Source organism: Electrophorus electricus, chromosome 6 (genome assembly GCF_041902795.1).
Source record: "Electrophorus electricus isolate QZ-2024a chromosome 6, ASM4190279v1, whole genome shotgun sequence".
In the NCBI taxonomy this organism is placed as follows: domain Eukaryota; kingdom Metazoa; phylum Chordata; class Actinopteri; order Gymnotiformes; family Gymnotidae; genus Electrophorus; species Electrophorus electricus.
Window position 1 is genome coordinate 1,127,501 of NC_137502.1, and position 25,000 is coordinate 1,152,500.

Here is a 25,000-nt window from a genome sequence, read left to right on the forward strand (position 1 = left end):
GGGGTTCTAATGAAGAACCCCAGTAGCAATTTAAGTCTCCAGGTGAGAGCGAAGACAACCTGCAGTGTTTACTTCATGTTCAGTTCAACCAAACACCAGCTGCAAGGGGCATCACCTACACCTGATGCTCTGGGAGTTCTGTTGTTCGTTAACCTCATGGTGTAACGACACACACAGGAGTAAGGAGAGAGAGTGAGTGAGTGCTGATCAAACAGTGGAACTACCACCATCTTCATCATCCTCATCATCCTCAGAGCAGCCCTGCTCCTCCCCCGACATGCTCCACCATAAATCTAAAAGGAATTTAGAGGAGTGACTTCTCTCCTACATAAACCCTAAAGACAAGATATCTCCGGGAAATGGGGGAGGCATCAAAGCAGAGGACAGTATACTAGCAAACCAATCAGAACAATAAGAGCACATTGTTTGTCCGTGTCCGTGTGTGTGTGTGTGTGTGTGTGTGTGTGTGTGTGTGTGTGTGTGTGTGTGTGTGTGTGTGTGTGCGCGTGTGCACTGGGGTTGAGTATTTGGGGCCTGATGTAACTGCGTGTGAGCTCCACAGCAGACGTCTCCAGCTCAGCTAACACTGAATAATGCATAGAGCACTAACTCTGGAGCACTGGAGCCCTTTCAGAATAGCAAGTTATGCTCAGTTCACTCTCTCACTGGGAAACACACACACACATACGCATGGACACAATCAAAATGATATATGCATAATGCATACGTGCTCAAATCTCACACGGTCATTAAGGTGACAGCCCCAGTTTTCTTGAATGCTGTGTGTGTCTGTGTGTGTGTCACCCAGTACCAAACACTTTCTAATTTCATCTCATTTCAAGGGATGCTATCACACACATCTGACGGAAGATCACTGAGCGCCCCAGATATAATCGCTGTATGATGAAGGTGGGAACTTTCTGCCCAGCCGTTACCGAGGGAATCTTCACTCACGGAGGCAAACTGACCCAACCTCAAATCCCAGATGACACAAGGGAGAGCTACTGCTGTGGGACCCAGAAGAGCAACACATCACAGCAGCCGCGTTCCAGTCAGCGGCCAGGCGTCTGTCTGCTGGTCATCTCCACACAAAGGCAGTGTTCCGGCTTCCTGATGGGATGGACGTGACCTCAGTCATTCCACACAGGTCAGGCTGGAACATACTAGTGCAGGTTTCCACTAAACCGAGAAGGTGGTTTTCCATACTGGTTCATTTTTCATAAGCCCTCTGTACATGTCCTACTGGGTCTCCGCACTCTTCACATTAACTACTATACTGAATATCTGCAAGCAAATTTTGGCTCAGGCACTTAAAAACACACTAAAAGTAAAAAATAAATAAATAATATACCAAGTGCTAGAGAATGAAGACGTGGTCTGAAAATCAGAGCTGACATGTCGGTGGAGTTTCCTTGGTTGCCAGGTCTCAGAGGGAGTAGCATGAGAAGATGGAGTGGGGCAATAGTGGCAGTTCTCACAGGGCCGCCAGCCAACCCTGATCAGGGCTGACAGCAGCCGCTGACACAACCTCCCAGCAGCTCAGCTGTGCTCAGGATCACTCACCCACAGCCACACCCTCGGCTGGACAGGAAATGGGTCACCAGACACACCATCTCCATAATAACACATAATTAGAGGAACTGTGGAGTAAAACCCAGATTAAATGCTGAGAAGACCCCAGACACAAACAGTGAGTCCGAGAGACAGTCCAGCACCTGGTAGCGGGATGCAAGACACTGGCAGGACAACCCAGACTGAGACACACAACCGAGTGTCAGGGGTCATATACAGGAAGATACGCAAGACATTTCCCATGTCCAAATGGGCGGGACCACAGCTCCCCATACACCCCGTGCTGCCACTACACCGCCCACCCCGTGCTGCCACAGTACACCGCCCACCCCGTGCTGCCACTGAATACCGCCCACCCCGTGCTGCCACTACACCGCCCACCCCGTGCTGCCACTACACCGCCCACCCCGTGCTGCCACTACACCGCCCACCCCGTGCCCACTACACTGCTCACCCTGCCGGCCCACGGCAGCCTCTGGGCTGATCTACGTCTCACACGCCGTCTCCTCACTTGCGCTGGCTGTTCAACCCTCATTCCCGTATGTGTAAAATTGTGCTGAGATCAGCAGAGCTGTGAGCCCGTCTGGAGGATTAGAGCCAGCGCCCCAACATGACCTTCCCCCGCTACACAGAAGCAGCGCTGCCTGCTCCCCGAGATAAAGGAAGAAAAAGATGTAGGGAGCAGAAAAAGACAGAGAGAGGAACAAAGAGACAAGGAGACAATAATAATGATTTGAGAGCGAGTGGGGGAGACACACAGCACCTCCATAAAAGGAAAGTGTTGAGGATGAGGAGGAGATGAGGACGACGCTTTGGACGGGGCGCACACATTACCAAAGACTTTACTTCTCAGGACTCACCACAGTCCTGTGATGGGGAGCACTAGGGTTGTGGTGTCTCAGTGGTGAAGGTACTTTCCTTGTAATTGGAAGGTTGCCAGTTCAAGTCCCACCACGGCCAAGTTTCCACGGTTGAGCCCCTGAGCAAGGATTAAGTCACTTTGTAAAAAAAGTGTCAGCTGAATGCCATAGAAATAAGCTCCTCCCACAGCATTCACCTGTTGGCCAACAGTCTGGAAGGGTGGGGCAGGGGGTGTGGCCTGCTGGCCAAGAAGTGTAGTGGTGAGTATGAAGAGAGAGAGAGAGAAGGAGTGTGCAAGGATAGCTGGGGTAATTCATCACACAAACACAGACAGCCTAGCGAGAGTTAAAGGTGAACACATCCATCCACTCTACTGTCACAGTAGGTGGGGCCAAGAGATTGGGTGTGTGACCCTTGACACCCTGTGACCGTGGCGACAAGCTGACATAAGGACGTGTGTGACGAGCAGTTTGAAGTTTCTGCCTTTAATATAACAAAGAGCTACATAGAAGCAGCTGTGATTTCATCCATGAATCTCAGTGTGATTGTTCAGTGTGCTTTAGGGCTTAGAAGGTCAGAAATGACAATCGGCAAAGCATATTGCAAGAAATGAGTCGTTAACATAAAAAAGTTCCAAAAAGTGAGGAGTTGAAAGGCCTGACTCGGGTACGTAATTAACGAGTCTCCTGTGGGTCGGATCAGCCTTGTTAACAGTCCCACTGTCAGACTCAAACATACATACTGAGGCTACTGAGCACACACACACACACGCAGATCACAGCAATACATGACATCACAGGACGTCACATGTCCTATTTCAGTCAAAATACCAGAATACACTTCCTGATGTCATTATTCCACATTATTCTGCAGTTGCCACTGGTGTCTCATAATGGGTACAGGGGTGAGACAGGCCTCGTTACGTGTCTGTGATACATGGCTACCCACAGCTGCCAATCAGAATGATGGATGCAGAAGTGAAAGGTAGCATGGAAGAGAGAGAGAAAGAGAGAGAGGGGGAGAGAGAGAGAGACAGAGACATTGACAGAGAGTGTGTGTGTGTGTGTGTGTGTGTGTGAGAGAGAGAGAGAGAGAAAAAGTGTGTGTGTGTGTGTGTGTGTGTGACAGAGAGAGACACAGAGAGAGTGTGAGAGAGAGGGGGGGGAGAGAGAGCCAGACACAGAGAGAGTGTGTGAGAGAGAGAGAGAGTGTGTGTATGTGTGAGAGAGAAAGAAAGACAGGGGGAGAGAGAATGTGTGTGTGTGTGTGTGTGTGTGTGTGTGTGTGTGAGAGAGAGAGAGAGAGTGTGTGTGAGAGAGAGACACAGAGAGAGTGTGAGAGAGAGGGGGAGAGAGAGTGTGTGTGTGTGAGAGAGAGAGAGACAGAAAGAGTGTGGGTGAGAGAGAGAGGGGAGAGTGTGTGTGTGTGAGAGAGAGAGAGAGAGAAAAAGTGTGTGTGTGTGTGTGTGACAGAGAGAGACACAGAGAGAGTGTGAGAGAGAGGGGGGGGAGAGAGAGCGCGACACAGAGAAAGTGTGTGAGAGAGAGAGAGAGTGTATGTGTGAGAGAGAAAGAAAGAGAGGGGGAGAGAGAGAGAGAATGTGTGTGTGTGTGAGAGAGAGAGAGACACACACAGAGAGAGTGTGAGAAAGAGAGGGGGAGAGAGAGAGAGAGAATGTGTGTGTGTGTGAGAGAGAGAGAGACACACACAGAGAGAGTGTGAGAAAGAGAGGGGGAGAGAGGGGGAGAGAGAGAGAGGGGAGAGTGTGTGTGTGTGAGAGAGAGAGAGAGAAAGGGGGAGAGAGAGACAGAGAGAGAGAGAGAGTGTGTGTGTGTGTGACACAGAGAGAGTGTGTGTGTGAGAGAGAGAGGGAGAGAGAGAGAGAGGGGAGAGCACACAGGCACTCTGCTCTTGCCCTTATCCACCTCCTGCTTTGATTCCTGCATCCTCCTTAATGAGGCAGAGGTCCAAACCCCTCAGAGTGCAGGACATCCCACCACAAAGGGCTGACCTGCCCTGAGCTGCTCTGAGCCTCGGACCTCCACAGCACCAGATGAACTCCGTCAGTAGAGCCATGATCCAGATTAGAGATTATGAACAGAGGACTATGGAGGCAGTGTGTTGTCAGTCTGTGTGTAAAGTAGGTGAGGGGCAAAATGTTCTCTCAGGGAACAGAAGGGCTGGAGCGGTGGAGAGGTGGAGTGGTGGAAAGATGGAGTGATGGAGAGGTAGAGCGGTAGAGAGGTGGAGCGGTGGAGTGGGAAAGTGGTAGAGAGATCGAGGCAGTTTGGTTAGCGTTTGTCTCATGTGTTCGTGCCTGTGCTGTAACTCTCCTGTTTCAGCTCCAGCTGCTGTAGTTTGGCACGTGACTCAGCGTCTCCACAGCGTTAGGTGTAGCTGACTTGCGCTGACGTGGGATGTTGGTAACGGAGGTTCTACAGCGCGTGTGGAGCACCATAGGAGCGGGGGAGGGGAGGAGGTGCACATTGGCGTGGAAACTCCAGCACCAACCACTACCATCGACAACGCTGGCCAACGTTAGATCAACAGACCTGATGTCCTCACCAACAAACCAGTCTGATCTGTCTCATGGAAACGTGGCTTGTTGGGACTGTGGATAATTCAGAACTGGGCCCAGATGGATTCGAGGCATCACTCAGATCAGACGGTGATCCACACAGAACCAGTAAACACCACGGAGGCATGTAGTGTGTGTACGTACAAACATCTTGGTGTAAAACATCAAAGATTCGTGAGTCACGCCGCTCAAATTACCAGTCATACTCAGACGCAGTAGGGGACAACTCGGTCAGCTGACTTACTCCTCCCGAGCACCTCTCTCACTGACTGTGTGTGTGTGTAGGGGGGGTGTATTGTCGTATAACATTTTAATATCAGTAGTGAGAAATGTGAACATCACATACAGATGTACTGGAAAGACTGTAGCAGGTATCTGAAATCATCAGCCATCACCCTTCCTGAATACAGAGGAGGTCTCTCCTTCTCTTAGAAACATACTCTAGCTCTAAAACAGAGTTTTGTTCTGGAGCAGTAAAGAAAGTTTTCAGGACACTAAAGTCCAGTGAGAGTCCAGCTCCAGATAGCACCAGTGGACGGTCCTGAATCTGTTCTCCAGACAGCTGGAAGGACGGTTTTGTGCCCTCTTCCAGCGTTCTCTGTTGGAACACACCATACCAACACCTGCCAAGTCCCCAAGAACAACCACCCCACCTGTGGTGATGAGTGTCACCCTGTAGCTCTAACACTAGTGATGAAGACCTTGGAGACAGTCCTTCCCCATACAGGAGACACTGAATGGATTAACAGACTGACGTTGTCCGAGTGCCAACAGAGGTTCATCTTCCTTAGAAAGGTGAGAATATTTCAGGTTAAGCCATCAGTTCTCCAAACCTTTAGAAGTGCTTTTATGAATCCACACTAACCTGTAACATGACAGCTTGGTTTGGAGCAGTGAACACTTAACTTACAACCACTCAACAAAAATGACAGAATCAGTAGTAAAAAAAAACACAGGCCAAGAACAGGAGTCTTTAAGTAGCGTCTACCAGACACGGACGTCATTAGTCAACATGACTAATGACCCCACACACACTACATTTATCCCAAACTTGCCTGCCCTCTGGAGCACACTATAGGACAAATGCTAGAACAAACGAAAGGACAAACAGAGCATCAACGAGCTTTGTTCCTTTGTAACTCCTTGACAGTTCTCTCTCTCTCTCTCTCACACACACACACACACACACACACACACACACACACACACACACACACGTGCGCTCTCGCCCATGTGTGTCCTGCCAGTACTGTCCTCATACCTGGGTCCTACGGTGACCTGCCAGGCAACCACGGTCATGTTAGCACTCTGGATCAGAGCAGTCCATCCCTGAGGACATGAGAAGCAAGGGTCACCGCTGAGACTGAGCCCAGGTGCCCTGGGTCAATGCTGAGGTCAGGAGTTCATGAAAACTTTCCATAAATAACTCAGGCTGAGCCAGTTTTGAGATCCGTATGCCAAGGGCTCACTCATGCGCTTCTTTAAAGAGAGCTCTGGGGGACTTTTTAGTCTCTCTCTCTCTCTCACACACACACACACACACACACACACACACACACACACACACACACACAGAGAAAATTACCACTCTGGTGGAATACATTAGGATTAAAGTTTTAAGTTTCTGAGCTACTGAAAATGTGCATATGATAAGTGAATATTAAGTGAATTCTTATTTGACTTGAGCAAACACGCGATAATGGAACAGTCACGTGAGCCCCTCCTGCCGATAAGCAATCTCCTCATGTCAATATTCATCTTGAAAATTAAGACAAATGAACCAATTCTCAAATTATAAATACAGACTGTGACCAGCAGAGGGCAATCTTACTTTAGTTTGACTTTGTTTACGAGCGTGGATACTGAAGTAACTGAATAGTGACATTTAATGACATAACAGCTGTAAATCACAAACAAGACGAGCTCATGTTTACTGTCATATGTGCGTGTCAATGTTGACAGTCCTGTCAAGTACAGGTCTGTGTTTCGGGGAAATATTAAAGTTTTACTTGTGTGTGTGTGTGTGTAGCTTTTCACAGAGAAGGGTGACTTGTAGGTGAAACCTTGCCAATGGGATGCAGTATGTGAACACTTCTGGATCTCAGAGTCCTGCGCTCATAGGGGGAGGGGCCTCGTAGCGTTCCAGCCTGATCCGGGCTATTCCAGGCGGAGCCACGCCCCATCTGTCCCCATAGTAACCAGGCACCTTGACTACACTCTAGGCTCCTCCCACACACCACACTGCTGGCAGCTTCACTGCAGTTGTGGAGCCAACAAGTATCTCACGCAAAGGAGTAGCACACACACACACACACACACACACACACACACGTGTACACAGTATACTCACACACACACAGGTTCAAAACAAATGTGTGTGAACACCCCCTCACACAAACTCACATCCACACACACACACCTTAAAGAAAACAGTATAACTCGTAAGGATTCCACCAGAACTTTGGCGTCTTGCCGTTACTGTCAGGATGAATTAACGTGCTGTCCAATCTCACATTCAGCTCTGTAATTATCACCAGATCTCTCACACTCACGCCCCGTCTGCAGGCTGTACTCACTATCAACCTCAACTCACTATCAACCACGGCCACGCTACACAGACCTCGCGTGAACTCTCCCGTGTGACTGGTGCCAGCTGCCTCACAACACCCACTCTTCCTCGGGTCGCTCTTCCTCGGCTCCTTCTTCCCGGACGTACCGCGCTCCAAACAGATGGCCTCCTGGCTGGGGTCCCACAGCCGCTTCAAGCATGTACGATTGCAGGCAGGATGTTTACATAAACACAGCGGGACGCCGACTTGGCCGACGGGAATACAAACCACAGACTTTTACTTTAGTATCTAAATCAAATGATTGGGGTGGTAAAACACATTATCGATCCGTACTGGGGGAGCCAGAACAAGATCTCACCCACACCCTGAAACTGAGGACCAATACTCCATACACACACACACACACATATATATATATTTTGGGTCTTGGTGGATGATGGAGAATTATTGATGATGATAAAGATGATGGTATGTCCCCTCTGACGTGTCCTCTTGGCTCCCCCTGGCTGTAGCATGTGTATTGTATCTCGTCCATCTTCAATAGTGATAGTGGTTTCCGGTTGCAGATGTTGGAACACTGAGCTAGTAGTTGTCTTTGCGTTAGTGTAGATGTTGGGTTTCAAAGCATCCATAGTTCCCACGTCTTCTGCATAAAGCTCCTCACATTGGGGTTGTTTGTGTAGAAACCCTCTGTAGTAACAACAGTCTTTTGTTCTTCACTCTCATGGAACGCCACAACCAAGAGTCTGATGTAGTGGACAGAAACATCTGTGCTGAGTACAGACTGGAAGTTCCAAGGTCAAAGTGGGATGCAACACAGAAGATGGTGGAGAATGGCTGCGCTAAGATCCTGTGGGACAGATACAGACAAGATGGTAATGGCTAACCAACCAGACATAGTAGTGATGGACAAACAGCCGAACAGGGCTGTAGTGAGAGATGTGGTGATCCCAACTGACAAACATCAGGAACAAGAAACACGAAAATCTTGAGAAATACCATGAGCTGGAAAAGATGAAGGTGAAGACAACTATGGTTCCCGTGGTAATCGGAGCACTAGGGGCTGTGACCCCCAAACTGGGAGAATGATCCCAGGAACATCATCTGAGATCTCAGTCCAGAAGAACGCAGTCCAGGGAACAGCTAAGGTACTACACAGGACCCTCACACACACACACACACACACACACACACACACACACACACACTGGACTGGTACTGTACATAGATGCAGTTGTGCTTACCTAACACCATGGACAGATGTGTTCTGGGTGAAACATTACAAATCTGAACATTTATTTACTTCATCACAAATGTTACCTTCGCATTCGGGTGTTCTAAACACAGACGCTGTCGGCAGGGCCAGTCGTGCTGGTCTGGTGTCAAACACAAGTTACTTCACCATATGACTCACACGCAGAGACCAGCACAGAGAAGAAGAAAGCAGCTCCACTGAGCGCCAGGCGTCCTGTGCTGATGTGAGTGAGGCCAAGCTCAGCAGTGCCATTTCCAGTGCTACAGCTCCCTCTACTGGTAGATGCAGAGAACTCCCAAAACACCGCGCAAGTGGGAGAAGTGGAGGAAACTGATCTGGCTGCCTGTCGAGTGTCAGTTAAACATTCACTTGTTGGCTGTTGATCTGAATGCTGGGCTGCCCCCCCACCACCCTGCTGTTTGGTGTTTTCACACTGACACATGATTGGTTGTTGGTACCTGTGATGCGGTGCCGTTTGGTAACTGGTTGTTGGTACCTGTGATGCGGTGCTGTTTGGTAACTGGTTGTTGGTACTTGTGATGCGGTGCTGTTTGGTAATGGGTTGTTGGTACCGGTGATGCGGTGCTGTTTGGTAACTGGTTGTTGGTACCTGTGATGCGGTGCTGTTTGGTAACTGGTTGTTGGTACTTGTGATGCGGTGCTGTTTGGTAATGGGTTGTTGGTACCGGTGATGCGGTGCTGTTTGGTAACTGGTTGTTGGTACCGGTGATGCGGTGCTGTTTGATAACTGGTTGTTGGTACCGGTGATGCGGTGCTGTTTGGTAACTGGTTGTTGGTACCGGTGATGTGGTGCTGTTTGGTAACTGGTGATGTGGTGCTGTTTGGTGACTGGTTGTTGGTACCTGTGATGCGGTGCTGTTTGGTGATTGGTTGTTGGTACCTGTGATGCGGTGCTGTTTGGTAACTGGTTGTTGGTACCTGTGATGCGGTGCTGTTTGGTAACTGGTTGTTGGTACCTGTGATGCGGTGCTGTTTGGTAACTGGTTGTTGGTACCTGTGATGCGGTGCTGTTTGGTAACTGGTTGTTGGTACCTGTGATGCGGTGCTGTTTGGTGATTGGTTGTTGGTACCGGTGATGCGGTGCTGTTTGGTAACTGGTTGTTGGTACCTGTGATGCGGTGCTGTTTGGTAACTGGTTGTTGGTACCTGTGATGCGGTGCTGTTTGGTAACTGGTTGTTGGTACCTGTGATGCGGTGCTGTTTGGTAACTGGTTGTTGGTACCTGTGATGCGGTGCTGTTTGGTGATTAGTTGTTGGTACCTGTGATGCGATGCTGTTTGGTGACTGGTTGTTGGTACCGGTGATGTGGTGCTGTTTGGTGATTGGTTGTTGGTACCTGTGATGCGGTGCTGTTTGGTGATTGGTTGTTGGTACCGGTGATGCAGTGCTGTTTGGTGATTGGTTGTTGGTACCTGTGATGCGGTGCTGTTTGATGCTGACCCGGTTGCTGCTCTGGACAGTACAGCACAAGTGAAGCAAGGCCATCATGGTCAGAATCATCACCACACTCTGTAGGAGCAGGGCCAGCTCAAACTGTTTCCCTATCCTACACACACACACACACACACACACACACACACAGAGACACACGCACACACAGAGACACACGCACACACATCACTACTGCTGTTAAAAACATCATTGTGTTACCATTTTACAAATACTTTTCTGACATTGCACACACAGCTGATGACAATGCATTTCAGCACACAGTACCTTAGTCAGTACTTTGTCTTCAGTAGCTTCACCAAGTCACTTTGCTACATGTGGCGAAACACATTACTTCCTTTTTTAGTAGTTTACAGAAGCATGCTCATTTCACGGTTCTGTCTCAGGTTCATGCCAGTAAACCTCAGAGCAGGTGCTGGGCTTTGCGGGCCCAGTTCCCTCCCCGTCTCCCTGACTCACCAGAAGAAGACGCGCAGTATGTTGGCAACGAGCAGCACCAAGCAGACGCGGGTGGAGAAGCCATCCGTGTTGCCCGTCCTCCGGATCTCCTGGTACTGGGGGATGTAGGGCACAGCGACCCCCACCACCATCACGCCAGAGGCCAGCCAGGGCAGCAGACTCCACACGCCCCCCCAAGCCTCCTCCAGCTCAGCTTCCATGTCTTAGCACCTCCACAAGCTCCTCCACCGCTGCTGCGCCCGTGTGCACACTGTGCTGAGACACCACCCTGCAGCTCAGCTCCGGTTACACCGCCGAGGACACACTGCTACAGACGGCAGGGCGTTGAAACAGGACGTCACACCGGGAGCAGTTACAAGACCAGGAAATGACTGCACAAAATGCATGCGGGATATATATTAATAAACCAAGTACAAAAAAGACTATAAGTAAGTAGCTATGTAATGCACTGTAACCAATATATAAAGACACACTAATAATAATAATTTAGATAGATAGATAGATAGATAGATAGATAGATAGATAGATAGATAGATAGATAGATAGATAGATAGATAGATAGATAGATAGATAGATAGATAGATAGGATACTACAGAGCTATTCAAATTTAAATCAATTCCTTAAATGATCGATTAAGGGAGGGGAAATGAGGAATTTAAGAATTTTAAGCATTGTGCACCTTAAGACACATAAGAAAACCTTCCAAGCCAAGGTTGCTTTACAGCTGACGTCAGATCTGTTGTGTTACACGCAACATGAAAGGTGCATCTCTAAACAGCACTTCATAAACTGGTGTTACTCACACACACCTTCAGGCTCTGAGTCTATGGCTTGTGAGGCATGAGGCAGTAGGATTGCTTCTTACAGTATGGCTCCAAGCCCTGTGTTCTGAAGTACAGACTAATAAAACCAGCTTGTGTCTGTCTGCTCACACAGTGACACCAGCAAGGCCACAACCAACTCATCTCCACAGGACAAGCAAAATAAAACTGCTCAGCGCCTGGAGGCCACAGGCTCTCGACTCCCTGAACAGCAAAGCAAATGCCACTAGCACACATGTTCAGACCTGCTGGTTAACCAGACCTGGCTGAGCTAAGCACAGATCAGTTCTAGTGCTACAGCACGAGGAAACGTAGGATTAGCACCCACACCCACTACTAGCGCTCTTTTAACATTTATCTGACACTTCCATCCCCAAAGCAACTTACAATTGTGACTGAACACAACTTGAGTAATTGAGGATTAAGGGTCTTGTTCAGTGACCCAACAGTGGCAACCTGAATGTGGAGAGACTTGAACCAGCAACCTTCTGATTCCAAGTCCAGGACCTTCACCACTGAGCTCCACTGCCCCCCGCACAGTCTCTCTCCGTTAGATGAAACATGGTCCAAGTCAAGAGCTTCACTCACAAAGCAGAATGTTCCAGAAGATAAGACCCTCCACAGTGCTGCTGGACAAACACGTTTCACCAAGACAGCAACAGTCACGAGCACTAGAACATGCAGAAGCCCAAACCTTTCAAAACAGTCATGAGCCTCTGTTACATGAACTGTTTGTCCACTCCCCAACCCTCCCAACCCCCACCCCACCCCACACACACACGTCTGTACACACTCTACAGGAACTCAGAACACTGGGCATTGTTAAAACTATGGAGTTAAACGGAGTTTTGCTGAAAGTAAAACCAGTGATTTTTCAAAAGCAAGTGGTTAGTGGTGAGAAAGGAACCCTACCAGACATATCCAGTCTGACCTCACACTACCCTCTCGACAGCTGCAGTCTGCTCAATATAGCATGTTCAGATACTGGCCACTGTATAGTGTTAGTGAGAAAGTCTCTATGAACACACAAGACTAACATGCTGTAGGCGTATGCTCAGGCAATAGCTTGAGCAGAATAACCAAGAAAAACTCATTTTCATATATGCCAAGAAAACATCTTTTAACCATCATCCTCTTGGCTTACCGTGCAGAGCAGGGCAGTTTTCACTAGTCTGAATTCTTAGCTTATATATAGAATGTGCTTAGACAGAACATTTGCGGAAATTTGCGGATAAGAGAAGAGAAACCGAATCCCATCCTTTACGTTCAAAAAGCAGACTGGACGTCTTAGACAAGAACATTAATGAAGCTAATGACTCGATTATAAAAAGTCAACTTTAATGCGCTCTACGCTATAAGCAGCACAACTCCACACAAGAAAGCACTGATACAGCAGTTTCCTTTACCACTCCGAAGGGGGTGGAGGGGTAGAAGGGAGGGGGAGGGGGGGTAGAAAGGGAGGGGGAGGGGGGGTAGAAAGGGAGGGGGAGGGGGAGGGGGGGTAGAAAGGGAGGGGGAGGGGGAGGGGGGGTAGAAAGGGAGGGGGAGGGTTTTTCCGAAACGAGCTTTGAGCCGCGAGACAGAAGTTTGTCTAAATCAACTATTTTGCGCCTGCTAATGTTGCGCAACTCCAGAAAGCCTAACTGGTCTAGCGGAAAGTAGACGCAAACACGTCTCCAGAACACAAGAACAACTCGGGTAGTTCATCTAGCCAGTAACGGATCCCAGTCCAAGAATAGCGCACTCGTTGAAATCTTTTACGCACACGGACGTCACATAACTAATGTCTTGGCAAACTATTCCAGTTCTACGTGTCTGATGAGATCCCCACGTCCGGACGTTTCCGTTTCGTGTATAGAAAGTATCAGAAAGGACATGTACGCGACCCACCGAGCAGAAACTGGCTTTCATCACCACATCTGTGGAATAAGTGAAAACTCAACATCGGACTGAATACCCAAGCAGCTGCAAACTGCCTTAAGATGTCAGAATCAACAGTCCAGTGCTCTGCGACACATGGGTGCATGCCACAGCTTTCGTTCAGTAAGGTTTTCTCTAGATTGGACGCAGTAAGACATCAGTACAAATGGCTAATACATCTAAGGAGAGGAGGAGTAACCTCACCTCCGACCGCTCCATCCAAGCTACACTCAAACGGGCATGCGGGTTTGTTAGCGTACGGTTATTTCCAAAGCACTGCGATTTAGTACTTTTAGAAATCTAATCATTCAGTGACCAAAAGAAAACCCCACAAAGAAAAGAAATAAAGTTACTGACTAACTCGTATAAATGATAAATATAAACACGCAACATTAAAGCCAGCGGGGACACTACAGCGGTGAGGACACGTTTGAGACAGTAGTAAAGATTTCATTATTCACTCACTTAATTAACTTCTGGTAACTATTTCCCTGCACGTTGTAGGTCTAGCTGCACCATCCGTCTCAGCAGCCCTGCATGGCGGGTTGGAGCTCTCCAAAACTCCACACTGTCATAACGCGACATCTTCACAATTACCAATGTTCCGCACCCTAACCATGTAGTTCTGCTGAAACTGAGTGGAGGTCCACTCCATCACCCACCCCCACACAGCTCTAAAGTGGCCCCGTTACTTCACGTCATAAGGGGGCAATTGAACGTAGACAGCTGACAAGGTAAGTGTTTCTAGTAGAGTGACCTGTATTATACTGTGTCCTACGTAATATTTCATAACTAGACTGAGTATTAGATCAGGTTATATGCGCTGTGTGTGTTAGGAGTCTTTTTGCTTTTCTTCGGTAGAAATTCCAATAGATCTCGCGAGACTCACACACTGCAGGAGTCGGTGTGCTGATCTCGCGAGATTCCCTCACCGGGTTAGTTACCATCTGATGTGTCTGGCACGCACAGCTGCCCGGCTAGCTGCAGCGCACGTTTGGAGCACTGAGTGTTTGTTTGTTTGCTTTTCCGTACACGATGGCAGAGACCGACCCCAAATCGGTACAGGACCTTACAGCAGTGGTAAGTCTCCATCTCGGTTCGTATCTTGGTTAAATGAGGTTGAGGGGGTCAGGCCTAATGCTAAGCTAAGCTAACCCTAACCTTTAACCCCGAGCCTAAATCAGAGTGCAGCTGCACACACACGAGCAGGGTCTGACAGCGTAGTGCTCATCAAGGCATCAGCAAACTCTCTTAATACGCTTTCGCGTATTTTCGCCATTAACTTTCATTAACTCTCGTTAACCCTCATTAACGCGGTCGCGTGCTCCGACAGGTGCAGACGCTGCTGCAGCAGATGCAGGACAAATTCCAGACCATGTCGGACCAGATCATCGGGAGGAATATCCTAACGCGCCTACCGCGCTACTGCAAGGCATGCAGGTTACCTAGCAACGCAAAGCGCGAGCCGTAGAGAACCGTACAAATCACGACTACGTTAGTGCACGAGCGCAGACTTGTTGCATGCATTTGCGTGGGCGCTTCTGGTAGATTTAAAATGTGAAGGATCACCTTATAGATGGGTGTAGAAGAACGGAGAAATCGCACACCCTCGGTGGTTTTAACGTTAAGTTGATGACTTGTTTAAAAACTTTTCAGAAGTTCCTTCTATCTAATTAATACTCCCAAAAGGGGAAAAAAAATTTATTGACGTTGCAAGCCAGATATCCATATAGTTTAAGAAACCGGTGTGTGTGAGTAGACATGTAATGCATAAACTAACTCCATATTCACATCGTTACGGAAACACTGCGCACATGAACTCCCGACTGGGAAAACCTGTAAGTGGGTTCGGTCCACTAACCTTCAGCCTTGTGTCCTCAGGCACGATTCTGTGACCTGTGCATTGGCATGTAAACTGCTCGATTGTGCGCAGTACTCTGCCCGTACTGCAGTTCAGCTCAACACTGTAGGACTGGACACCCTCTTCTGCCGTCTCCAGATACACCCGGCAGTGTGCAGCGTAATGGAAATCAGGCACCATGAAGTCTCACGTTTACACTCCTCCCTGTACACGTCCCACCTTGCCCTACTCTCATTCCATCCTCCAGGCATCCAGCGCCATGCCCAGCCACACACACACACACTAGGAGGTAAGAGTGTTCAGTTTGCGGGGTGTACCTTCTAGAGCAAAGGCAAGCGCGTGTTTGTTCCTCTGGTGGTAGTGCAGCGTGTGAACTGGACAGGGCCTCGTGTGTCTTCCTTAATCAGTCACTCGACGAGATGAGCACGCGTATCGATGAGCTGGAGAAGAACATAGCTGAGCTGATGACCCAGGCAGGGGTGGAGGACGAGGAGGGAGATAACAAGGCTACAGCCGGAGATGGCTCTTAGCACAGGTGCGGCTACACGCCACCCCATGCCACACACAGCATAGCGTTAACTTAGACTTCACCTTATTGTTTACACCTACATTTTCCCTCGGGATTGCCGACGTGTTGTGTAGATGCGTGTAAACAGCTTGGCTCTGAAGTACCTTGTTCTCATGCAGGTTACACAGCATCACCAGACTACAGACGTTCACCAGCCCTGCAGACACTATGACGTAGTAGAGCTGTTGTAGTGTTTATACTGACTTGTAATGTCGGTCAGTCCTCATAATGTGACTGGCCTCTAAATCTTTTCTTTACTAGATATTAAAAATAAGGTTTTAAACGCACATGAAGGCCTGTGTTACTGTAATAAGGCCAACCCATTCATGCCATTCAGCTTCCACCTGTTAGTTATTAAAATGGTTTCATACAAAAATTGTTTTCATTACTATATCAAACACAAACCACCTGCAACAGCGCGACTGCAGACCTGACTCAGTTCTGCTTACAGGATGTGACTGGTTAGTTTTACCATCAGACCAGTTCACTGAATGAAAAGAAACTCATGCAAGCTGACAGAGCCTATATGTCGTGTGCATCTCCCACTGCGCGGACTCCAGCTCACCTAGTGTAGGAACGGAGTGGTTACCTAGACAAGGACTCCTGAGTCAAACGTTCATCAAGATGTCAGGAAGTATAGACTGTGTATTCACTGTTATTGAACAATCATCATACAATCATCTGGCACCAGCCCAGGTGGTGTGTGAAGGTTTAAAAAGACAGGCTCGTAGTGTTTAGATTAAAGTCACAGGTTAAAGATTACCGGCAGGACATTTTTAATTTTTCTTTTGGAGAAAACAGATTTGACAGGGATTCTTATTAGCATGCATTCATTGAAATTTATTATGTTTTTGTTTTCTCATTAAAACATGTTTAAAAGTGCCAACAGACTTTTAAAACCTTAGCTGCAAAAGTGTCAACAATTTCACGTTAAAAGTTACTTAAATTAATGATTCAAGAGGAATTATGTGCAGAATGTAGTGTTAGAACTCAAAGTCCAGCTCGGTCATCTCAACAGCCCAGGCAAACTTGGCCCTCAGACTCTTATTGTAAACTTTATCCAGTGGCACCTCCATGTTCTTACACCTATAAAGCAACACAAAGATTTATAGAAAATTATTTAAAGCACACAAATTGTGTGTGTTATACCTCACCAGGCCATCATGACATGTGGGTTATGATTATGAGGTGTACTGCCCATCTGTGTGTGTGCTGTAGTGATGTGTGGGTTATCAGGCTTAAAACCTTGGAATGAAAGTTAAACAGCCCACTGTTGGTGAGTCTGAAGGTATCAGAGGTTTAGTATTGTTAACATGGAAATGAGAGATTCTGGTGCAGGTGAGATTAAATGACGAGAGAAAACGTGCAGCTTGGGCAAGAAAGAATCAAGAAGACACATCAGACATGGACGCAAGCCCAGGCACGATCTTTTTGGGTACTACCCAGTCAGACAAACACTAACAAAACCCTGCCAGTACTGACAGACATACATAAAGACGGACTTTAAATTTAATCATGTGTTTTGGCTTTAGAAATTTTTTTGTATGTATAGGAATAATTTCAAACATCTGACAACTGTGTGTTCTAAACAAAGTTGGCTTCTTGCCCCAACGTTCTTTCCACCTTTACTGGTGGAAAGAACATCTCTCCATGTTTTTAAAGAGGCACAAAACACAAATTCCATTTCAGCTTCAGGAATGACTGTTGATTTGAAATGGTAGGATGTGTGCATTGGACTGCAGACAAACACACACAAACACACACACTACTGTACAGCGGGGGTTAGTTGGGTGGTTCAACAGTGTTGAAGATGTGCTCTTACAAGCTACTAGTCCATATAATTAAAAGATTGACTCTGGACTGGCTGAACAATAGGTGTAAACTCCTGCTGTGTTGTGTGACTGAGGGGAGCACAGGGCAGGCAAAACAACCACATTTTACATTATTTTAAATTAAAAGCTAAATGATTGTGTGTGAGCACACCAGGCCACGGTTATCCGTGGGTCCAGATAGTTGAGTTTGGAGGTGCTCAGGGCGATCTGTTTGTTCTCCTCTCTGTCAGTAGCCTGGACCTCCATCCTCAGCAGCTGCTCAGCACTACGCTGGACTGCCTTCTTCTTCTTCTCCACCGTACTACACACACACACACACACAAACAAACAAACCCCATTTAATATGTACTCCACCACTCCTACAGGCGTAGAACAGCACACTTATGGGTGGAGCTGAAGGACACTCACGTGAGCAGCTTGCTGTCCGAGCTCCCCTTGGCCTCCTCCTTGGTCTGTTTCAGTTCCCTCTTAGCCAATGCCAGCTTCTCCTTACAGCTCTCAATCTAGTAGCGCAGAGAAGAGCCGCACTCAGAGCAACACATCCAGACTGGTGTCACCTACACGTCCAACCCTGGTTCACATCAGACTATTCCCTTGGCCCATGCTGTTGTACAGTGCATATAAAAGCTTAAAGAGGGAGGACATTTGGCAACCTGATGGAGTTTGAGCTCCAAACTAGGTATTTCAAAAGAAAATAAAAACCAAAGAAAAAAAGAAACATCCTACAATGATTTTAAACTCCCTTAAATACAGAAAAAAATATTCAACACTGAAATATTTCTATAAGTGCTAAACTCACTCATGCAGTCTCCTGTCTGCTAACCTTTGTTTGTAGGTTGGCCATGGACTTCTCGAAGGTCTTTGGTGGCGCTCGCTGGTGGTTACAGAGAACTGCAACCGCGCGGTTTGCCCTGTTATAAGAGAGTAGCTTCTCTGCCATGTTATCTGATGCTAGACATGAAAGAGGGAGGGGAAAAACAACAGAAATATGAACATTGCTGAGTGCGATATTCAGCCCTGGCAAAACAAGAGAACTAAAATTGAAAGGAAAAAAATAATTTTGTATTCCTTACATGCAATAACTACATGGTTACATGTAGTCAGAACGTGTTTATACAGTATAGCGTTTCAGACACAAAGCTGATGTTACACACTTAACTGAAGTGCCTAACGGAACAGAGTGAAGGGAACGTGCTCCAATCTAACAGGTTACAACACCACGCCACAAAATTTAAAGATGACAAACATCTTCAGTTCAGGACCTGAACGCAGATGGTCAACTGTAAGCTGATAAAACAGCTGTAGACAATTTCCGACCCACAGGCAGAACTAGAACAAATAAACATCATTCACAAATGCAAATTTATTCTCAGTTACACGACATGATTTCTCCTGACAGCCCCGCCCCCGAGGGGCGTTTACTGTGGGGAGAACCCAGTTCTGAGGGGTGTTTTTTTGGAAGCAGAATCCAGCACCAACATGTCACATGACTTGTGTTTATGCCATCTAAACTATTAAACTATTGAGGTAATAAATGAGTGTTTACAGGGAAAAGAGGTTTACAATTGCATTAATTAATAAGGGAGTAGATTGTGTGTCCCATCAGAATGATTCTTCTGTTGGAACGTGGTGGTTAACAGGTTCTAACTGGTATGGGGTGTTGAATATCAGTTTGTGTATATTGATTAATGTATTCACCCCAACTTCTTTTACATATTAGGGTTTGCATTCCCCACCATTACATCCAGACCATACATTAGTCACTTCTGATACATGTATAAAAATGTGGGTTCTGTGTGTGACTGTTAGACAATCTCTGGAGGTGCCCCAATAATGCTCGTTGATGTCAACCTGCAATAAAGGACAGGAACAGATATTCTCGAACTAATTCTGAAGTCTGCATCTTTATTTATATTTGAATATTTAACTTTAAGACCAGCTGACTGGGGGATTTAGGAACGACACTCAGAGGAGAACAGTAACCAAGAGCAATTCAAAATGTGCAGTGATTGTTAGTGTATTTCCATCACTGTCTGGAGTATGAGTTCCGTGTGTTGTATTAAAACCAGCCCCTGGTGGGTGCGGGTCAGGAACTCATCCCTTTCGACTAGCAAACTGCGCTGGCCCTCTGTGGGCTGGTTCAGTCCCATACCGAGGCAGACTGAGAGGCTTTTTAAAACGTTGAAGCCTGTTCACTGCAGCTGCGCTTTCCTGTGGCTTCTGTTGAATTGGGCCTCTGCAGAGATGCCAACAGGAAACAGTGAAGGGCGGCCAGAGGCCTGTGTACCAACAGAGCCATCAGGATTCATTTAAACGTGTGGCTACTGTTACAGACTGAACTGGAATGGATGGGGATTAGCCCAAAATGTCACTCCATAAACGTGTTCTGCAACGCCTTACAATGTGTTTACAATAATTGTGATGTCTGGTTTACCTGTGTCATGAGTATGTAAAATTACTTCTTGATTTATTAATTAATAATGATCAATCTTTTGATTTGAACATGTCTTATTGCACTTTATATATAGATTATAGTTTGAACTTGTTTTAAAATGCATAAAAATTGGCATTGGCCACAGAAGGTGCTAGTTATCAGTTATCGTATCGGCCAAAAAAATTCAGTATTGGTACATCCCCAATACCCTAAACCCTAATACATAGTTTTAAAAATAAATAAACAGCTAGACAAAGTTATGACTGCAACATTTCTTAAAATAGAATTATCCTGTTCTGGTTGGCCTGCCACAAACAGTAACCCCTTCACATGTAAACAGGTCTTTCCTGGAGAGGAAGGTGTGGTCTTACTGGTGGATGTAGAGCACAGAGTGGGTTGGTGTCTTACTGGTGCTGAGCTCCCGGAGTTGTTCCTGTAGTGTGATGGAGGCGTTGTAGGTCCTGAACACTTTGGCTGTGAGACCAGGCATGAGAGAGCTTAGGTGCTTATTCAACATCGCAGTCTGTGGAGAAGATAGACAGGGTGGAGATTATCTCACACACATACACACCCCCCAATTATTACTCTAGATGGCACTGTTGTCTTGAGATTGGAAAAAGGCCTTCGGCACTTTACATCAAACAGGAATAAAGTGAAGTAAGTCCCTCAGACACTCTGGCCGAAACAACACAGAACTGCTTTAAAAAGCAATTAGTCCATAATAGATCCAATTTAAACGGACTGTGTGCGCAGGAAAATGGAGAAGTGTGGCAGACATTGAAGCTCACTGGGCCAAAACACACAGAACAGAAGCCCAGCAGCCAACACATCACGGACTGCTTTATTTAACCACCGGACAGCTGACCAGCGAGAGGTCACCACGACCTTAGTCTACCAGACAACCGTTCAGGTTAGCATATTTGGGCTGTTAATGGCCCTGTATATTAGAACACTATTGTGGAAGTATTTTTGTAAATGTTCTAACAGATGTTCTGCAGAGAGGGACGTGGCAGTTGGTTAGAGGCAGGAAGTCCCATCAGCACCAGACTCACTCCTACACTGGACCGTGTTTGGCGCCTGGTTCACTGCTGTGTGTTAACCAGACCCATCACACAAATATAACATGCTACAAAACCCATTCAACCAAAATAACTATAAAAATGTACTAATAAAACTACGACACTCCAGTGTGTTTGGTTTAGACGAACTGTGTCACCTATAGGTCCTCTACTGCCACCTACAGACCGACATTGTTACTACAAATGAGCATTTCCATAGCACTGCTGGGAACAAAATGGAGATTTTCCCAGCGCGGCCCATTCTGACCACGCCTGACAGGAAGCTTATTAGGATGAGAAAAGCCTCCAAACCTGGTGAGCGAGGTTAAATTCCGACTAAGAGCATAAACAGGATTTTCAGAAAAAACGCTGACCTCAACAGTCAAGCAGGCCACTGAGGGCTGAAACCTGACTGTTTACACACCGCAAATAAGCAACACATTACACATGCAGCGCAAGGAAGAGCGCGTCCACACAGCGGGGAGACGGGCGCTTCATAGAGCCCGTTAGAGGTGTGTGCAGCTGTGCAGGTCTGCAGTGTAAACGGGAGAAACGAAAACTGACTCGCGTCCTAATGAAGGCAGGTCAACCCCCCCCCGTTCGACCGATCTGCATATGAACACACATGCATGCGTGCACACACACCTGCACCGTACAATATAACTGCATGTGCCCACACCACAGCTCACACGTGATGTAGCATTCATACAGTCTGCATTTTTGAGAAGCACAGTTGATCCGAGTGTGTGTGGGATGTGTGTGTATGTAGTGTGTTATTAAAGTTACCAGAAAAGCAGGAGTCCCTTTCAGTACTTTGCTGGAACAGTTTGGGGTCAGATAACAGCATGTGGAAGTGAGGGAATAAGACAGCAGGGATCAAGTGGACCGACCACACACACACACACACACACACACACACACACACACACACACACACACACACACACAGCTACTGCCCCTCACACGCCACCTTTACATTCCAGTTTATTCCAAATGTGTTGAAATGGGAACAGCATCGTGGAATTGTGGTGGCCAGGTCATTAACGCAGTTTCACCTCAAACTGTTCATCCGTGGTCCCTGCGCCATTATCTTGTACACAGTGACCGTAGACGGACCAAAATTGCCAGCTCTCGTTTGGCTTGGGAGGGTCCTGGATTTCCCCTTTCCCTTTGCATTCAGAGTGACGGTAGCCAATCATGCGGGTTCACACGTATGGACGGGTAGCTTGACAGGACAGCCTGGACAGACACGTACGTCAAGGAGCAAGCTGGTTCTGGCCCTCAACATGCAAAAGGTTAGACTGGGAAGACTGGTTGCAATTATTTTTCACTTTGATCAACATGTAAATGACCTGTCTCAGGAATGAGCTCTCAGACAAAACAGCGTGTGAACTCTGATGGGGTTCGTTTAGGGTTTCTCAGGATATTGTTAATGAGGTCCCAGAAGAGGCCGTTCCTGGAGTTGTGATATTCGCTTTATTTAGAAATTACTCTAGTAGATTAGATGAAAAATATAAATACATTTATGCTAATGATATGGTAATCTATGCCTGTGTATCCAGTAGGAACCTAGTGGTAGAAAACATGCAAAGGGATTTCAATTTACAATTTAAATTTTTCAATTTACATTTTCAATTTAAATGTTGATAAAACAAAATGCTATTTTTGAGATCTTTAAAATTCATAGAGTTTAATAACTATACTTTGAATGGAGTCTGAATTGGACATAATCCAGGGGTGGTGATTAACCACTGCTGAAAATACTGCCTAACCGGCTCAGACCCCTCTGATAATTACTGAACATGGCGTACTGGACGGCGTATGATGGCACTCCTGCAACCTTCTCGTAATCATCAGCACCGTCCACACACATACTCAGACCAAACTTTATCTTCATTAAATGCAAACATCACAATTCACCATCTTCTTCTGAAGTCACTTCAGTTACAGTTTTCAGGACTAGGGCTGGGCTGGCAGACTGTGCCATCGTCTAGCGTGACGACACCCCCCACTGCAGCTCACCGTGGAAGGTTCCGTTTAAACGACTGTTGTGGTTATATGGGTGTAGTTTGCATTTTCCTGTTTGTTCTTTTATGTTGTTTATTTACTGTGTCTTTGTTCTGGAATCAGATTCAGTGCAAATGAGGCCTTGTCTCCTATGAGCTCTCTCTGCATAAACAGATAATAAAGAAACCAGCAAGCAAGCAGGCAACAGACGAGTGAAGCGTTTCCTCTTAGACATCTGCGCTCCAGAAACACACAGGCTGTCTAGACCACTGTTAACTGTGATCTGACTGAGCTCCGCTGCAGTAAACCTTTTAAAAGTTCACACTGGTATATCTTAGTATTTACAGCAGACTGTGACATCTCTGCTTCCATTCTGAATAGCACTCCATGTGTTCATTTTTATTTTATAGCCTATATGCTTACCTCACTATACTGGAGCACTGCACCCCCCCCACACCTCCATCTCTCTCTCCTCCATCTCTCTCTCCCTAGTTTCCCTCCCTCTCAGTGTTACGGAGCCCAGCGTCTGAGAGCCGATGCACACACTCTTGTTGTGTTGTATTATCTAGTACACCTGCCCTACACCCTCACATTCAGACTGCACACACAAAGGGAGGAACACAGGTGGGGTCCAATCACAGGTATTTCAACAGGATTTAAAAAGCGTACTTACGTTCAAACGATCAAAAAGGTCGTCTCCCTCTTGCTTACTTTCCTTGAAAAGCTTGAGGTTTTTAAAAACCTGAGACAAAGACACACAAAGCAACCATGTTTTAAAACTCAAGGCCTACAGTCCAGTTCACTTGAGATACACAAAGATAAAGAGAGAGCGAGATTGCTCAGTTATCCCTGACATTTCCATGATGGCCACTTGTCAGAAGCCCTTCCACATCCATAGGATAAACCCCAAGCTAAAATATGCATGCGAAGTATTAATGGTGGCAGCTGGGTTTCGTTTACATAGACTGATTAATTTCAACTATTTGTCCTTGAACCAAACTCAGGGAAGAGAGAAGCTAACTGACATGCTTGAGAAGCCCCGAGGGACAATCAGCAGGACCTACTACCGACAGATCTCAGATCAGCGCATGGCCCCCTCAGATCATTGCATGGGCTGTCCATGGATCTGTCAGTCTCACTCACACTACGCAGCACTCTTTCAGATTCATGAGTCATTACCACACTCATCATCTCACAGCATAGTCTGACCATACAGCAACTGCTACCTTCAACACACGCAAATGCACTTCCACTGAGAGCTAAACTCCATATTGTCATTAGACACACTGATTTACAAAATAAACCAATAAACCAATATGACACAGTGAGGATGAGCTGGGCCAGATGAGTTGATCTAGAGCTGCGTGTGTTATTCATGAGGGGGGGGGGGAATTACATTTCCCCTCAATTATATCTGACATTTCCAGCAGCTCTGCTCTCTGAACGAACGTGTAAATATTCAGGGAATTAACTCTTTCTTGCCTGATGACTTCCCCTTAACTCTCCACATTTCAATAATGAAAGCGTGTGGCAGCACACAGTGCTCGACAGAAGCAAACATTTCACACCTGCTCTGGAAACCCGTTTACTTGATATGGTTATACAATCAGAAGCTACACATCTCCAGGCCCCTCCCCCCGTGACACGGGGAGCTCTGTGCGTGCGCGGCTGGGGCCGATGTGACTGGCCTTACCCTCTTAGAGACAGGAACCTTGTTGTAGTAGCGGATGGAG

General features: G+C 46.9%; 3 protein-coding genes across 13 annotated transcripts in view; 1 reads left to right on the top strand and 2 right to left on the bottom strand.

Moving 5' to 3' along the window:
• si:dkey-246g23.2 (solute carrier family 66 member 2) overlaps nucleotides 1-15,489 on the bottom strand; it is a 26,490-nt gene extending 11,001 nt beyond the window's left edge. The window contains exons 1-3 of one of the 9 annotated variants that reach the window (XM_035524985.2): nucleotides 15,369-15,489; nucleotides 10,766-11,136; nucleotides 10,270-10,403 (exon numbers count right to left, since the gene is read on the bottom strand). In XM_035524985.2, the coding sequence (XP_035380878.1) occupies nucleotides 10,270-10,403; nucleotides 10,766-10,965 (334 nt within the window). In that variant the 5' untranslated portion in view covers nucleotides 10,966-11,136; nucleotides 15,369-15,489. Of the gene's footprint in view, nucleotides 1-10,269; nucleotides 10,404-10,765; nucleotides 11,137-11,974; nucleotides 11,995-12,043; nucleotides 12,063-12,175; nucleotides 12,295-12,499; nucleotides 12,563-13,972; nucleotides 14,173-15,368 lie in introns of those variants that run through there. The other 8 variants (XM_081716758.1, XM_035524986.2, XM_035524984.2 and 5 more) reach the window with 8 other exon arrangements.
• hsbp1b (heat shock factor binding protein 1b) lies at nucleotides 14,418-16,312 on the top strand. Of its 2 annotated transcripts, XR_014124343.1 has the most exons (5): nucleotides 14,418-14,587; nucleotides 14,841-14,947; nucleotides 15,389-15,657; nucleotides 15,776-15,903; nucleotides 16,056-16,312. XR_014124343.1 is itself a non-coding variant. In XM_027029371.3 (4 exons), the coding sequence occupies exons 1-3, from the start codon at nucleotides 14,543-14,545 to the stop codon at nucleotides 15,896-15,898; spliced, it is 231 nt and encodes a 76-aa protein (XP_026885172.1). In that variant the 5' UTR covers nucleotides 14,420-14,542; the 3' UTR covers nucleotides 15,899-15,903; nucleotides 16,056-16,312. The 2 variants fall into 2 exon arrangements, 1 of the variants encoding a protein (XP_026885172.1); XM_027029371.3 differs by lacking the exon at nucleotides 15,389-15,657 and having other exon boundaries at nucleotides 14,420-14,587; nucleotides 14,841-14,907; nucleotides 15,780-15,903.
• A 439-nt stretch (nucleotides 16,313-16,751) lies between these two features.
• LOC113568092 (DNA topoisomerase 1) overlaps nucleotides 16,752-25,000 on the bottom strand; it is a 46,011-nt gene continuing 37,762 nt past the window's right edge. The window contains exons 7-13 of one of the 2 annotated variants that reach the window (XM_081716754.1): nucleotides 24,961-25,000; nucleotides 23,941-24,009; nucleotides 20,611-20,725; nucleotides 18,592-18,719; nucleotides 18,177-18,271; nucleotides 17,920-18,069; nucleotides 16,752-17,022 (exon numbers count right to left, since the gene is read on the bottom strand). The exon at nucleotides 24,961-25,000 is cut by the window's right edge and continues 146 nt beyond it. In XM_081716754.1, the coding sequence (XP_081572880.1) occupies nucleotides 16,920-17,022; nucleotides 17,920-18,069; nucleotides 18,177-18,271; nucleotides 18,592-18,719; nucleotides 20,611-20,725; nucleotides 23,941-24,009; nucleotides 24,961-25,000 (700 nt within the window). In that variant the 3' untranslated portion in view covers nucleotides 16,752-16,919. The remainder of the gene's footprint in view (nucleotides 17,023-17,919; nucleotides 18,070-18,176; nucleotides 18,272-18,591; nucleotides 18,720-20,610; nucleotides 20,726-23,940; nucleotides 24,010-24,960) is intronic. The other variant, XM_035524981.2, reaches the window with a different exon arrangement.

Bases quoted from the DNA above. Each gene is read 5' to 3' on its own strand.
- hsbp1b (XM_027029371.3), top strand. From the start codon at position 14,543: ATGGCAGAGACCGACCCCAAATCGGTACAGGACCTTACAGCAGTG. The intron at 14,588-14,840 runs GTAAGTCTCCAT...GTGCTCCGACAG, and splicing joins TACAGGACCTTACAGCAGTG to GTGCAGACGCTGCTGCAGCA. The intron at 14,908-15,779 runs ATATCCTAACGC...TTAATCAGTCAC, and splicing joins GGACCAGATCATCGGGAGGA to TCGACGAGATGAGCACGCGT.